At 50.4% G+C, this 16,396-nt stretch overlaps 1 protein-coding gene across 1 annotated transcript in view; it reads right to left on the bottom strand.

Moving 5' to 3' along the window:
* Window positions 1-16,396, bottom strand: part of LOC107122774 (26S proteasome non-ATPase regulatory subunit 1) — a 51,125-nt gene that overhangs the window by 23,141 nt on the left and 11,588 nt on the right. The window contains exon 2 of the mRNA XM_015425908.1: window positions 4,842-4,944. Within this exon, the coding sequence (XP_015281394.1) occupies window positions 4,842-4,944 (103 nt within the window). The remainder of the gene's footprint in view (window positions 1-4,841; window positions 4,945-16,396) is intronic.

Genomic DNA, 16,396 nt, shown 5'->3' on the forward strand with positions numbered 1-16,396 from the left:
GTCAACAGTGGGAGGGTTTCTAATGTCCTGGCCCCACTGCTGGACCTCCTGATGGCACCTGGTATTTCTGGCCACTGGATGGGCCTTTGGCCTGATCCAACATTGGCATCTCTTATGTTCTTATGTTCTTAGGAAAGAGCCGCAGAGCAGTTTGGAATTTGTAAGGTATACAAAGGCTAGCCCAGTCTGACCGGATTTTAGACGCTAAGCAGGGTCGGCCCTTGTTAGTGCTTGGACGGGAGACCACCAAGGAGGAAGTCCAGGGTTGCTATGCAGAGGCAGACGATGACATAAGAACATAAGAGAAGCCAATGTCGGATCAGGCCACCCCCCAATCACCAAGAATACAGAGCATCACCTGCCCCAGACTGAGAGTTCCTATAAGAACAAGAGAAGCCATGTTGGATCAGGCCAATGGCCCATCCAGTCCAACACTCTGTGTCACACAGTGGCCAAAAATACCAGGTGCCACCAGGAGGTCCATCAGTGGGACCAGGACACTAGAAGTCCTCCCACTGTTGCCCCCCCCAAGCACCAAGAAGACAGAGCATCCCTTGCCCCAGACCGAGAGTTCCTATCTATACCTTGTGGCTAATAGCCACTGATTGACCTCTGCTCCATATCTTTATCCAGTTCCCTCTTGAAGCTGTCCATGCTTGTAGCCGCCGCCACCTCCTGTGGCAATGAATTCCACATGTGAATCACTCTTTGGGTGAAGAAGGACTTCCTTTGATTCGTTCTAACCCGACCGCTCAGCAATTGCATGGATGCCCCTGAGTTCTTGTCTTGTGAGAAAGGGAGAAAAGGACTTCTTTCTCCACCTGCTCTATCCCATGCAGAATCTTGTAAACCTCGATCATGTCACCCCTGGGCCGTTGTTTCTCCAAGCGAAAGAGCCCCCAGCGCTTTAACCTTTCTTCATGACAAACCATTTCTGTACATCTCTTCCCTTGAAGACCCCATGAAGGGTTGCCATTAAGTCAACTGCGACCTGATAGCTCTTTCCATCACCATTCAAGCCCAGGCTAGCCTGATCTGTTTAAGATCTCAGAAACTAAGCAGGGTCAGCCGTGGTTAGCATCCACCAAGGAAGTCCAAGGTTGCTACGCGGAGGCAGGCAATGGCGAACCACCTCGGAGTGGCTCTTGCCTCGAACACCCTACCGGGTTGTGGTAAGTTGTGGCGACTTGACGGTGCTTTCCAGGGTTCGTTCAGGATTAATACAGGTGCTGAGTGAACGCAAGTGAATATGGGGTGGCTTGGGTATACACGACTTTGGAATTTTGGTTTACAGCTCTTAAGCCTGCCAAAGATTTGGAATCCCCTGAGTAGCAGGACTGCATCCTGGAAACATTTCGTTCATTCTGTGCATGGTCTCCCCAACTTTTCCCGGGCTCTGGGCTAATCTGGGGGCAGGAAAGCTGTGGACAGCTCTCGTTCTGTTGCCCACTTCAGAGGAAAGATCTTCCCCGTCCCAGGGTAAGCATTGAGAGACGGCTTACGGAACTATTCAAAACCACGTTACTTTCCATTCGAGACCACTTTACGCCGAAGAAATAACAAGGGATTTCATTTTTCACTCCAATGCCCAGTTTCCACCCTTTGGGAAGCCGGACTCTGCATGACAATAAATTATGCAAAGAGATTGGTGGAGGCACACTGCATGCCCTACAACAGAGCATGACACAGCTCAGAGGTGGGAATTGCTCAGTTCCTTGTATTGGCTTCTGGAGTTCTGACCCCACTGGTGGACCTCCTGATGGCACCAGGGTTTTTCGTCCCTGTGTGACACAGAGTGTTGGACTGGATGGGCCTTTGGCCTGATCCAACATTGGCTTCTCTGATGTTCTTATATGGAGCTGAGGTCCATCAGTGGCTATTAGCCACAAGGTATAGATAGGAACTCTCGGACTGGGGCAACGGATGCTCTGCATTCTTGGTGTTTGGGAGGGGGGGCAACAGTAGGAGGGGGCTTCTAGTGTCCTGGCCCCAGTGGTGGACCTCCTGATGGCACCTAGTATTTTTGGCCACTGTGTGACACAGAGTGTTGGACTGGATGGCCCATTGGCCTCATCCAACATTGGCGTCTCTTCTGTTCTTATAGGAACTCTCGGGCTGGGACAAGGGATGCTCTGTATTCTTAGTGCTTGGGGGGGCAACAGTGGAAGAGCTTCTACTGTCCTGGCCCCACTGGTGGACCTCCTGATGGCACCTGGTATTTTTGGCCCCTGTGTGACACAGAGTGTTGGACTGGATGGGCCACTGGCCTGATCCAACATGGGCTTCTCTGATGTTCTTATGATCTGCAACATTTGAACGAATGAAACTGCTTTATACTGGATCAGACCACTGGCCCATCAAGGTCAGCATCATCCACTCAGACTGGCAGTGGCTCTCCAGGGTCTCAGGCTGAGGTCTTTCCCATCACCTCCTGCCTGGTCCTTTTAAGAGAAGATGCCACAGACTGAGTCTGGTAGACGCGCTACCACTGAGCCGTGCACCCTCCTCCAAACACACATGAAGCTGCCTTATACTGGATCAGACCCCTGGTCCGTCAAAGTCAGTACTGTCTACTGGCAGCCGCTCTCCAGGGTCTTTCCCATCACCTCCTGCCTGGTCCTTTTTAACTGGAGATGCCCCTCTTTACCGCTCTCCAGGGTCTCAGGCCGAGGTCTTTCCCATCACCACCTGCTTGGTCCTTTTTATCTGGAGATGCCGGGGACTGAACCTGGGACCTTCTGCATGCCAGACAGAGGCTCTGCCACTGAGCCACAGCCCCTCTTTACAGCTCTCCAGGGTCTTAGGCGGAGGTCTTTCACACCAACTACTGCCTGGTCCTGTTAACTGGAGATGCCGGGGACTGATCCTGGGACCTTCTGCATGCCAGGCAGAGGCTCGACCAATGAGCCACGGCCCCTCCCCTGAAACACATTTACAAACCATCTTTCAACAACAGCAAGATCTGTTCAAGGCAGTTTGCCACCATCTAAAAATGCGAACAGTCCATGCACCATAGCCTGGCAGAATTCCCCCCCCCCCAATCCAACACACAATTAAACGTCTAAAACTATGAGATGTTTCCGATAAACTTCAAACCATGTACAGGGTTAGCACCTTGCTTGCTTCAAATTCAGGCTTTTGGTTTTACAATTCGAAGCCCAATAATAGCAATGCGATGAATTCAGGACCCTGGCAGGGAACAGCGTCTGCCCTGTGACTGGCCAGGCACGCCAAGCAATAAAACATCCGGTGGGCCAATGTGGGTGCCATTTCTCTCCAGTTACTGAAACATAAACGGCGGGGAGATGACACAACCCAGAGGCAGGTCACGTATACCGTTCTAGGAGAAACTCTCTTAATTCCTCTTTACTCAATTTCCCCCCTGAAACTGAACAATCCTTTTCTTTCCCTTCCCACCTCCCCCAAGGAATTTGGAGTCAGTTTCTAATCATTTTGAGCACAGAAAAATTTGAGGAGGGGGGGGCAGGAAGAGGGGTTCTGAAAAAGTTCGGGATTTCACTCTGTAGATGCTCAGAGACAGGCCATGGCTTTCCAAACCTTCCTGCCCTCTTGCTAGAGCACCAGCCTGTGGACTGTGACATAATTAAAACATGCAAGGACTGAAGTTTATACCCCACCTTTCTCCGCAATAGGGACCCAAAGCGGCTTACACTGTTTTCCTTTCCATTTAATCCGCACATAGGGTTACCAAGTACCTACCTTCGAATCGGTGGGGGAACACATGGTTCCCGGCCGGAAAATCCCTCGGTGGAACACATCCCTGCCGCACCATGCCGTCGCCCAGACGTGACGCCAGTACGCTGGGCACGTAGCTGGGCGACGCTCTGGCAATGGAGCTGGAAACTCGATGGAGTGCTCAGTTTATATTTTACCACCGAGGAAGGCTTTTTAGCCAGAATGCATTTGGTTGTTGTATTCGCGCACATTCTGTACCGTTTTAACCTGCATTTATATTTTCTGACATTTGTCCTGATATTAGGTAGAGGCACGTATATACAGAACTGTAGATATGTGGTTTTTATTGCGATTATCAATATTTCCTATGCATAATTTCCAGTTCCACAGGGCCTGCAAGACGGAGCTCTTCCACCAGGCTGTCAATCAAGGAGCCACATCGAATAACTGAACTGTGATAAGGCCCTGTTCCCCTGGACTACCATCAGCAGCCAGTGCCTGCCGCATAAATAGATCAAGATGAGCTGATAATCAACACAGACTGGATCCCACCTGAATATTCCATCATGATTGTTTCCGCCATAGAATCATAGAATGTTAGAGTTGGAAGGGACCTTGCAGGTCATCTAGTCCAACCCCCTGCACTCTGCAGGAGCAGAGCCGAAAGATAGCCCTACAAAATACCCGGAAGATGGTCGTCCAGCCTCCGCTTGAAAACGTCCAGCGAAGGAGCATCCACCACCTCCCGAGGCAGACTGTTCCACTGCTCAACCACTCTCAGTTAGGAAGTTTCTCCTGATATTTAGCCCGTAACGACTCCCTTGTAATTAATTTGGATTGTTTCTGATTCTTTCATAATTGTTATTGTATGGGTTTTAGCCTTTTATGTAAGCCACCCTGAGCCTGCTTCAGCAGGGAGGGTGGAGTATAAACCGCATGAACGAACAAATTTTGTATATTTTTATATTTTGTATATTTTTAGCCCAGCGTGTTTAGCCATATTTGATTATTGTTTTTGCCCTAACCACTTTGGTTACCTACTTTGCACATTGAACCAGTCCTGTGAAATAAATGAAGCATTATTTTTTTTAAAAAAGAAGGAACCGAGTGAACTTAGAAGCCATTACGGCTCCAGCGGCAATTACCTGCGTCCAAGATGCCTTGGGCTAGGATCGCTCCAAACTTGGCCATCACGTCATCGTGTTTGTCGTTGATGACTTTGGAGTAGAGCTGCCTGAACTGGCTGACCTGAGACGGAGAAAGAAAGAGGCAAGGTTTTGAGCATAACCATTCCTGTCACCGGAGGCCAATGCAGCCCAGACCAGGGAACCTCACCCCACCCTCACCCCAAACAAATAAGGTAGTTAACTGTTTCAGTACGTTTACAGTCAACAAAGTGTTGTACAGATCTCTAAGTAATCTACAAAGATTGTGTGCAGTGATGCTCCAGGGCAGGGGTCTTAAACCTTTTTGAGTCCATTGACACCTTTGGAATTTTGAAAGGGGGGGGGGCAAACAAACATGGCTGCCGGAGGAGGAGGAGAAGAGGAGGAAGAAGAGGAGGAGGAGGATTGGATTCATACCCCACCCTTCACTCCGAGTCTGAGAGCGGCCTGTGAGGGAGGTGGGGCTGGGAGAGCTCTAGACAGAAATGGCTTTTTCAAGGACAGCTCTTGTCAGAACTATGGCTTGCCCAAGGTCATCCAGCCAGGTGCAAGTGGAGGAGAGGGGAATCAAATCCCGGTTCTCCCAGATTAGAGTCCGCGCACTTAACCACGACACCAAACTGGCTCTCAATCCCTTTCCCTTCTCCTCCCCACAACAGACACCTTGCGCGGTTGGTGGGGCTGAGAGAGCTCTTTCGACAACTGCTCCTGAGAGAACAGCTCTGAGAGAACTTGTGACTGACCCAAGGTCACCCCAGCAGCTGCATGTGGAGGAGGAGTGGGGAATCAAAGCTGGTTATTCCCAGATTAGAGTCCGCCCACATAACCATGACACCAAACTGCCTGGAGGAGGAGCCATCCACAGAAGGGATGCTGCAGTAGCTGGATCCGCGCACACACAGAAAGTCCAAGTGGAGGGGGGGGGGAGAAGGGGGTAATTAAAAAAAATACACTGGAAAAGAGATGTGAGCGAGAATAAACCCTACACCAGGGGTGGCCAAACTGCGGCTCGGGAGCCACATGCGGCTCTTTCACACATATTGTGCGGCTCCCAGTAGGGCGGGTTGGGAAGCGGAGGGGAGGCATGTTTTCCCTTCCTTCCTTCTCTCTCTCGGACAAATAAATATCATGATCAATATCTGTTTTTACCCCTTTCGCTTCTATTTTTGGCAGTCTCGTTTAATGTCAATAAAAAGCAGATTCGCATATTTCTAAATAAAAATGTGTTTGTCGTATCTGTTCATGTCTTGCCACTCGCGGACATCTGACGTTCATTCTATGTGGCTCTTACGTGGTGACAGCTGCCACTGAAATGTTACTTTAATCTGCCCAGCCGATTGGATCTCTGGTGGCCAATCAGGAGCTCCGTTCGGCAAGTGCCTGATCCGGCCCCACCTGCTTCTGACAACACCTGGTGGGTGCGAGGAAAGGTGCTGGCGGGGGCTGTGGCGCCCACGGTCACCGTGTTGGGAACCCCAGCTCAAGGGGGGTAAACCCGCTCTTCTTACTGCCCAGTGTAGCCAAATGCCTGTCTGAAGCCATTGAGCACAGAGCGTCCTGGAATACAGGCACCGTAAGGCAACAGAGCTAGGCCACACAGCTAGATCACAGCCAAGAGTCCAGCCCAGGGGGTCAAAGACCGGTTTAGCGGCAGTCAGAACTGCCATCACTCAGCAGCTGGTGCCGAGCCAAGAGGCGAGCACTCTGCCTGCGTGTCTGTCCTTAAGTCTTGCTGGAGCTTTCCCCCTTCGATGTTAAATTAACGGGAGGGGGAGGGGCTACTTTCCTGCAGCTGTGCTTTGTGGGCTGCTTCAGAGCTGTGCCCGGGTGGGTCGTGGTCAGCTGCTGGCAATGAACCTTGAGGCTCCTGGATCTCCAATTCACTAACTTGAGCTGGCTCAGAGCTGGCTGCATGTGGCTCACCTCCCGAGGAGTCTTCAGCCAAACTGGACTCAGGCTGGCCCATGACAGAGAGGGCAAGGGCTTTTTTTGTAGAAAAAGCCCAACAGGAACTCATTAGCATAATAGGCCACACCCAACAGCAGAAATTCATTTGCTTATTAGGACACACCCCTGACAGCACAGCTCATTAGCATATTAAACTACACACCCCATGTTCGCAGAAGTGTGGTCATCCAGCCACACCCACCTTTTGCTTGTTACTCTGTTTACTTTGTTTGTTGTCAAAGCCCAGGGCTTTTTTATAGCAGGAACTCCTTTGCATGTTAGGCCACACACCCCTAATGTAGCCAATCCTAATGAGTTTCTGCTGTTGGGTGTGGCCTATTATGTTAATGAGTTCCTGCTGGGCGTGGCCAACTCGGGAGCCAGCCGGAACTCCGCTCCTGTGCGTTCCTGCCCAAAAATAGCCCTGGCAGAGGACCAAAGGCACACCTCTACAGCAACCCTGTGTTTACAAGCATCTATGAGGACCACGGCGTCTTCCCTACCAAAGAAATTCCAGCAGCTGCGGGCCACCAAGGTGGCCAGGTCATCTGTGCGGGAGGAGGGAGAGTATGTTCCCAAGGCAGGATGCAGTTCCTCCCGTTACTCAATTTTCACGATCAATCAAACCAAATTATGGTAACCGCTAATACGATTCCTTCCTGAGCCAGTTTTTCTGCATGGCTGGAATTGCTTTAAAATGATGGAAGGGCCGGCGCTTCCGTAAAAGCTACAGATGAAATAGCGTTCGGAAGCTTGCCTCACACGCACGAAGGATCTGTTCCGCTCGCTGGGTACGGACTCCTTTCGGACAAGCCTTTTTAGAATTAAGGCTCTGAACATTACGCCCCCCCCCATCTCGATTTCACATCTGTACAGGGCCTCTCCGTCCCAGAACCTCTTCAGTGACAACATGCAGTTCTAGAAAACACAGAGCCAGTTTGGTGTCATGGTTAAGTGGGTGGACTCTAATCTGGGTGAACTGGGTTCGATTCCCCACTCCTCCACATGCAGCTGCTGGATGACCTTGGGCAAGCCACAGTTCTGACAAGAAAATTACTCTTCTATATCTTTAACACACTTAGTTGTATTATTATACCAGATTTCCTTATACCAAATTTCCTGTATTAACTCACATTCATTCATTATATATATGAAGGAGTGATAAACACTGTTCAGGAACTCGTATAACGAGGACTTTTCAGTCTGCTTTGCACACTTTACAGCCCCGTCAGGACATCTCAAAGAGGAAACATTTCATGGGCTCAGCCAAAACAACCTCAAGACTAATGATATCAGGATTTTGTATTGTTTTGTATTGTACTCATATTATCATTTACTGGCTTTGCTTATGTTCGTGAAACGTACTTCATATCTAATGAATGAATGCGAGTTAATACAGGAAATTTGGTATAAGGAAATCTGGTATAATAATACAACTAAGTGTGTTAAAGATATAGACGAGTAATTTTCTTTGGTGAGCCCTATTTTTCTTATTGTAATTACACCAAAGCCTGTATAGTTTTTGATAGTTCTGACAAGAGCTGTTCTCGAAAGAGCAGTTTCTGTCAAGAGCTCTCTCAGCCCCGCCTACCTCACAGGGTGCCTGTTGTGGGGAGGGGAAGAGAAAGGAGTTTGTGAGTCCCTCTGAGACACCTTTGAGTAGTGAAGGGTGGGAGATAAATCCAATCTCCTCCTCCTCCTCCTCTAGTCTAGTTTGGTCTAGTGATTAAGAAGAAGAAGAGATTGGATTTATACCCCGCCCTTCACTACCCAAAGGAGTCTCAGAGCGGCTTACAAACTCCTTTCCCTTCCCCTCCCCACAACAGACACCCTGTGAGGTTGGTGGGGCTGAGAGAGCTCCGACAGGAACTGCTCTTTTTCAAGGACAGCTCTTATCAGAACTATGGCTTGCCCAAGGTCATCCAGCAGGTGCAAGTGGAGGAGTGGGGAATCAAACCTGGTCCTCCCAGATTAGAGTCCGTGCACTTAACCACTACACCAAACTGGCTGGAGGAGGAGGAGGAGATTGGATTTATACCCCGCCCTTCACTACCCAAAGGAGTCTCAGAGCGGCTTACAAACTCCTTTCCCTTCCCCTCCCCACCACAGACGCCCTGTGAGGGAGGTGGGGCTGAGAGAGTTCTGACAGAAACTGCTCTTTTTCAAGAACAGCTCTTATCAGAACTATGGCTTGCCCAAGGCCATCCAGTCAGGTGCAAGTGGAGGAGTGGGGAATCAAACCCAGTTCTCCCCGATTAGAGTCCGCGCACTGAACCACTCCACCAAACTGGCCACACCTGCTCACAACTTTAATGCCAGTAGCTCACATAGTAGAATTTTTGCTCACAGGACTCCATAGCTTAGAGGGAGCCGAGAAAGAGGTAGTGTGGACATATCTCCCCCCTCAAGGTAGAAGTCAGGATTGTTATTTAACAGGGACTAGAAAACTGAGGTTAGCGAAGCATCAACAAGTTTGTCTCTCCACCACTCACAAAACTCAGAAAAGTAATTCAAGAAGTTACTTCACTCAAGACCTATTCCTACCCTTTCTCAATAGAGAAGAAGAGATTGGATTTATACCCAACCCTTCACCACCCAGAGTCTCAGAGTGGCTTACAATCTCCTTTCCCTTCCCCTCCCAACGACAGATACCCGGTGAGGTAGAGGTGGGGAGGAGAGAGCTCTTTTGAGGACTGCCCTTGAGAGAACAGCTCTGAGAGAACTTGTGACTGACCCAAGGTCACACCAGCAGATGTAGGAGGAGGAGTGGGGCATCAAACCCGGTTCTCCCAGACTGGAGTCTGCACACTTAACCACTACACCAAACTGCCTCCGGGTGGGCAACAATTAAGAATAAAATAATAAATCTCACATACACCAAATTCAAGTTATAGGCCCATGCAGAGGTCATTTCGGGGGGGGAACGCAGTTCCCCCGGGTGAGGGGCGGGGGGGGCACACGATGAAGCCCCGCCCCCTGCTTCCGGCCGCCCCGCTTCCAGCCCTCATTCAGCCAGGAGGAGGCAGGAGAAGAGGGAGGGTAAGTTGCTTCCTCCTCGCCTCTCCTCACCCCTGCCTGCCTGGGGCCAGGGAGGGCCTTGGCAGGGCTTCCTCGCACTCCCGCCAGCCTTGCAGGTCCACCGCCGGGCCCCTGATGTCAGGGGGTGTGGCATATGCTAATGAGTTATGCTAATGAGTCCCCCTAGCTCTTTTTCTACGAAATGACCCCATGCTACCCTGGCTATTGCATGCGAGGTCGAAAGGGGAACAGCTCGGGAGGAGAACTGGGATTTCCAGGGTGCCGAGTTCTTCCCCTAGCACCAGTTTCTCTGCTCAGACAGGATGTGTGCAGAGGACGGGGTGGAACACAGGCAGACCTGGACCCAAATCCTCCAACGAAGCACAGGCACGGCATTTAAAGTCTCCTTCAGCGCTTCGTGTAGCAAAAAAAAAAACCTCCCCAAGAATGTTCCCAGTGAGGAAGAAGCAAAAAAACCCCAACCCCGCAGCGAGTTGATGAAAGATTAAAATCAGGCTCCTCTTTCGCTTGGGGTCCTGCCATTCCATTCCTGTGGTTCCAAGCGGCGGATTGGTGGGGTGCAAACTGTTTAGAACGTCTTGACAGTTTGGGATAAACTCTGAATTATTATTTTTTTTAAAAAAAGAAAAGTTGCTAGCCACCTGGGCCAGAATCCGGAATTTACACAGTAATCAAATCTTCAGGGAAACAGATCACGGACGGAGCCGGGAGAGAAACCGCAGATCTGCTAATGTTCACACTGGCGTCTGCAGTCTGACAGCAAGTAGAACTCTGTGTATGAACGGGGCGAGTTCTTTGCACTGCCGGTCCTGGGAAGGTGCTTCGTGCGGCTGGCTCTGCCAACACACGAAGTCGCAGCCAAAGGCTGTCCAGCCACACCTCTATGATGTTCGCATTCCCCAAGTTTCTGATGGCTTCGGCACATTTTATAACCAAAATTCAGGTGGGAGCAACATTTGTGTTGTGTTCGCTGTTGTGGATTTTCCGGGCTGTGTGGCCGTGGTCTTGGCATTGTAGGACCTGATGTTTCGCCAGCAGCTGTGACTGGCACCCTCAGAGGTATCACACAGAAAGATGGAGTCCTCTCTGTGTCAAGGTGAGAAGAGAAATGGGAGGCGGGTAATTTATATCTACTCAGGAAGGCGGGGTTATCTTGTAGGCGTTCCCCAGGCTGTGGCATTGTAGAGCACTACAGATAAGATTAGAATTTCAACAGCCAATCCATATACAAAAGAACCTCCTCAGGAAAGCTCCTCCATCAGCATGTTCACAGCCTGGGGAACTCCTGGGGAACTTCCCTTCCCCACCCCACAACGGAGCTGAGAGAGCTCTGAGAGAACAGCTCTGAGAGAACTTGTGACTGACCCAAGGTCACACCAGCAGCCGCAAGTGGAGGAGTGGGGAATCAAACCTGGTTCTCCCAGATTAGAGCCTGGGCTCCTAACCATTGTTCCCTCTAAGCTGAGTTAGTGTGAGCTAGCTCACAGTTTTTTAGCCTCCGGCTCATACATTTTTGTCTTAGCTCAGGAAGGGTGCCTCCAGAGCAAACTCCTTTATGCAGGAGCCAAATCACTTGCTCACAACTTTAATGCCAGGAGCTCACAAAGTAGAATTTTTGCTCACAAGACTCCACAGCTTAGAGGGAACATTGCTCCTAACCACTACAAAAAACCCGGCTCTCTTTCGATAACTCTCCAATGTTCAGACCACTCTGCCTTCTACTTCTTCACATCCATCCCCTGCGGATGCTTCCCTCAACTTCCCTCCGGCGACACCCTTTCAGCCCCTTCTCTTCCAGACGCCCTTGTTCTGGAGGAAATCTACCTTGTCTCCCAAACCCTTGGCCTATGCCAGACCCAGAAACAGGAAGAACATGTTGCGTCGCAATACTTTTGGAACAAGGTATGAAAACTTGTGGGTTCTGCCTCCCATCCGCCTTAACTGAGTTTCAAGGCTCTTTGAAGTTTTATGATCTCGGGAAAGGCCTGCTGGGATTCATTTGGGTGATGTCCAGGGAAAGGCAGGAACACACATGGTGGTTCGCTTCACTTCCAGCCGTTCACCGTCTTAAACATCGGACAAAACCAGAACTTCTTCGCTCTCAGTTTCGCAGAAGCTAGAAACAAGCAGCCCAAATGCTAAAGAAAGAAGTCACTGCCACAGAGCTAAAGGCCCTGGTTACGATGACTGTCTTATCTAGGGAAGCCAAAGGGTTATTGTGGAGATGGTTTTCCCTTTAAAACACTCTCCATGTACCTAAACTTGGTAGATTTCTGCTGCCACCAGGAATTAAAAATTCCAAATCGCTCTCTTTTGATAGAATGACCTAGGGTCTGGGCACTTCAGAGGACTATGTGGCAAACTAAACATTTAAGGACACACACACACAACAAAACAAGAAATCATTACAGTTATTTGAATGAGACCTTCACGCCATCCCCCCAATAGCAGAATATGACTCAGGCTTCTTGGCAAAGGAAAGTTAGTGTTCCAGAAGCAAAATGGCACAGAAGACATTCCAGATAGTTTGAGACCACAGCTATGCCTCTTCAGTATGAGAAGAGGAGCCTTGAGGACTAAGGATTGATACAATAAAGCTACACGGAGGTGAGGGAACTGTGGAACGCACACTGGTTTGTACCTGGGCAACTGAAGTCTGCTTCGCTGCAGGTCGAATCGTTGGACTCTCCAAGCATCACATGTGGCTCAGGGACACAGGAGCCTCTCAGCTGGACAAACCAGAGACCAAACGCAGGACTTCACCATGCCATACACTGGCCTCCAGTTTGGTGTAGTGGTTAAGTGTGCGGACTCTAATCTGGGATTATGCCTGTTTGTTGGCTCTTGAGAGGAATTGTTTGGTCACTGAGTGAAACGGGATGCTGGACTCGAGGGACCACTGATGTGACCCAGCAGGGCTCTTCTGATGTTCTTATGAAGGCCTCGGCCTCTCTGCCCTGTTGTCGGTCCTCCGGAGGAACTGGTTGGCCACTGTGTGAGACACGATGCTGGACCAGGTGGACCACTGATGTGACCCAGCAGGGCTCTTCTGATGTTCTTATGAAGGCCTCGGCCTCTCTGCCCTGTTGTTGGCTGTCCAGAGGAACTGTTTGGTCACTGAGTGAGACAGGATGCTGGACTAGATGGACCTCCACTGGTCTGATCCAGCAGGGCTCTTCTCATGTTCTTATGAAGGGCCTCTATGCCCTGTTGCTGGCCCTCCAGAGGAACTGGTTGGCCACTATGTGAGACAGGATGCAGAACTAGATGGACCACTGGCCTGATTCAGCAGGGCTCTTCTGATGTTCTTATGAAGGCTTCAGCCTCTCCAGAGGAACTGGCTGGCCACTGTGTGAGGCAGGACTAGAAGGACCACTGGTCTGATCCAGCGGGGCTCTTCTGATGTTGTTACGAAGGCCTCGGCCTCTCTGCCCTGTTGTTGGCCCTCCAGAGGAACTGGTTGGCCACTGTGTGAGACAGGATGCTGGACTAGATGGACCACCGCTCTGATCCAGCGGGGCTCTTCTGACGTTCTTATGTATTTTTATTGTGTTTTATATTGAAAACCCATCCCTGAGTACTTTTTCAGTAGAAAGGTGGGGTAAAAATCCTCTAAATACAAGTAACTAACTTGCTGGTTTTCTCATCGAGGAGGCCTGACCAGCTTCCAAAGAATCCCACTGCATCGCTTTAAAATCTCACTGCTATGCAAGGAAGTCCTCCGATTGACAAAAATATTCAGGAAAAGGAGAGAAGAAAATCCTCTCAATTTGATGAGGAAGGGAAAAAGGCTGGAAAGCTCTGGCCGAGAATGATGGCTACGGGACGGGTGTATAAAACGAGGATACGAGCCGTCTGATCCAAACTGGCGACAAAGTTCACCGGGCTTTCCAATGGGCACAGAAATGGAAACCGACTTAGAGAAACGTCTTAATTCTCACCCTCTCCTCCCCTCTTCCCAAAAGAAACTCGCCCCCGAAATAGAAGTAATCAAAAACACATCTGTGAACGTGGAAGGAGCTCGGGAAAGAGGCTGTGGCCTCACTTTCCCACACCCAAGTCTTGCCAATGGGTTTCGGCGTCAACCTTCCTAGCCGGTCTCCTGGGAAGGCCGAGTAACGGAGGTCTGTCCTAAGAGGCCTGACTGGCGAAGCGGCGGCCTCTTCCGTCCCGGCATTCTTCGTCTCCTTTCCGTCACTTGGGAGTTTAGGAGCAAGCTGTGTCCAAGATATGCCATCCCAGAGTGGCACCGTGTCCTTATAGTTGTGCAGTTCCAACCGTTTGCCAGAAATAGAGGCTGGGAAACTTGAGGGCTACAAGACTGGGAAAGAGGTCTGTTTCGTTTATTGTTATATTAAGTTACCAAGTCTGTGTCAGGGGTCCCGGAAATCCTTTCTCTGGCCAGGAAAGTCTAGCAACAACTTCTCTGTACCTGGTTCAAGGACCTCTCTAAAATACTGGACTATGACTAACCACAGAATCATAGAACGTTAGAGTTGGAAGGGACCTTGCGGGTCATCTAGTCCAACCCCCTGCACTCTGCAGGAGCAGAGCCAAAAGAGAGCCCGACAACATACCCGAAAGACAGTCGCCCAGCCTCCCCTTGAAAACGTCCAGCGAAGGAGCATCCGCCCCCTCCCGAGGCAGTCTGTTTCACTGCTCAACCACTCTTACAGTCAGGAAGTTTCTCCTGATATTTAGCCGGTAACGACTCCCTTGTAATTCCCACCCACTAGATCTAGTCTTGCTAGTCTTGCAGTCCGGAGCAAGAGAGAATAGATCTGCTCCACCTTCTACATGACAGCCCTTCAAATACTTGAAGACTGCAATCCTGTCCCCTCTAAGCCTTCTCTTTCCCAGGCTAAACATACCCAACTCTTTCAGTCTTTCCTCGTAAGACTTGGATTCCAACCCTCTCACCATCCTGGTTGCCCTCTTCCAGACACGCTCGAGACTGTCAACATCCTTCCTACAATGTGGTGCCCAGAACTGGACAAAGGACTCCAGGCGAAGCCTGACCATAGCAGAACAGAGCGGAACTACCACCTCCCGTGATCTGGACGCAATGCCTCTGTGAATGAACCCTAAGATGTGGTATAGCGGTTACAGTGTCAGGCTAGGATCTGAGAGATCCAAGTTCGAATCCCCGCTCCGTCATGGAGCTTGCTGGGCGACCTTGGGCTAGTCTCTCTCTCAACCTAGCCTACCTCACAGGGCTGTTGTGAGGAGAAAATGCAGGAAAGGAGAATGACGTAAATCAATTTTGGCCCCCACTGGGATGAAAGGTAGGGTATCCATGAGGCAAAATTAAAAATGGCATCGGCAAATGCGCTGGCCGTTGTCATCACCACCACCTCTCTGCTTCCAGGAACGTGATTGGCACGGAGCCCTCAGGGATGTGATGTTTTATTGGCCAATGAAACATGAAGAGGCTCTCTCGTCTCTCTGGCCAAAATACAAATCCAGCACATGTCAGAATGTGACAGCAAGAAAAGCAGCGCCACGCCAGACAGAGGGAAAAAGGGGCAATGGCCACGGCAAAAGAGGGGCATTGGCAGCGGCTGGAAGAGAACAAATGGAGCCGGAGTCGGGGGGATGGTGGTGTTGTGTTGTACCTCTGCACCCTGAATTCCTTTCTTTGCAACACCCCTCCCGCTTTCTGCCTGGGAAGTTAAAGGCCCAGGAGTCTCACAGAATCACAGAGTCGGGAGGGGTGAGACAGGCCATCTAGTCCAACCCCCCTGCTCAGTGCAGGATCAGCCTTGAGCATCCCTGACAAGTCTTCGTCCAGCCGCTGCTTCAAGACTGCCGGTGAGGGGGAGTTCGCCACCTCCCCAGGCAGTCCACCGCTGCACAACTCTGACTGTCGAAAAGTTCTTCCCAATATCCACCCGGCACCTTCCCGTCCAGTCAGTTTGGTGCAGTGGTTAAGAGCGCGGACTCTAATCTGGGAGAATTGGGCAAGCCGTAGTTCTAATAAGAGCTGTCCTTGAAAAAGAGCAGTTTCTGTCAGAGCTCTCTCAGCCCCACCCGCCTCACAGGGTGTCTGTTGTGGGGAGGGGGAGGAGTTTGTATGCCGCTCTGAGACTCCTTTGGGTAGTGAAGGGCGGGGTATAAATCCAATCTCTTCTTCTCTTCTTAATTTAAACCCATTATTGCAAGCCCTCTCCTCTGCTGCCCACAGGAATAGCTCCCTGCTCTCCTCTAAGTGTTGTTGTTCAGTCGCACAGTCGAGTCTGACTCTTCGCGACCCCATGGGCCACATCACGCCAGGCCCTCCTGTCTTCCGTCGTCCTCCGGAGTTTGCTTGCTTTCATGTTCATTGCATCGATAACACTTTCTAACCATCTCATCCTCTGCCGTCCCCTCCTTCTTTGACCTTCGATCTTTCCCAGCATCAGGGTCTTCTCCAGTGAGTGCTTCCTTCTCATTTGGTGGCCAAAGTATTTGAGCTTCAGTTTCATTGTCTGGCCTTCCAGGGAACAGTCAGGGTTGATTTCTTTTAGGATTGACTGATTTGATCTTCTTGCAGTCCAAGGGACTCTCAA

This window comes from Gekko japonicus, unplaced genomic scaffold (assembly GCF_001447785.1).
Source record: "Gekko japonicus isolate JY-2015 unplaced genomic scaffold, Gekko_japonicus_V1.1 scaffold3108, whole genome shotgun sequence".
Classification (NCBI taxonomy): Eukaryota; Metazoa; Chordata; class Lepidosauria; order Squamata; family Gekkonidae; genus Gekko; species Gekko japonicus.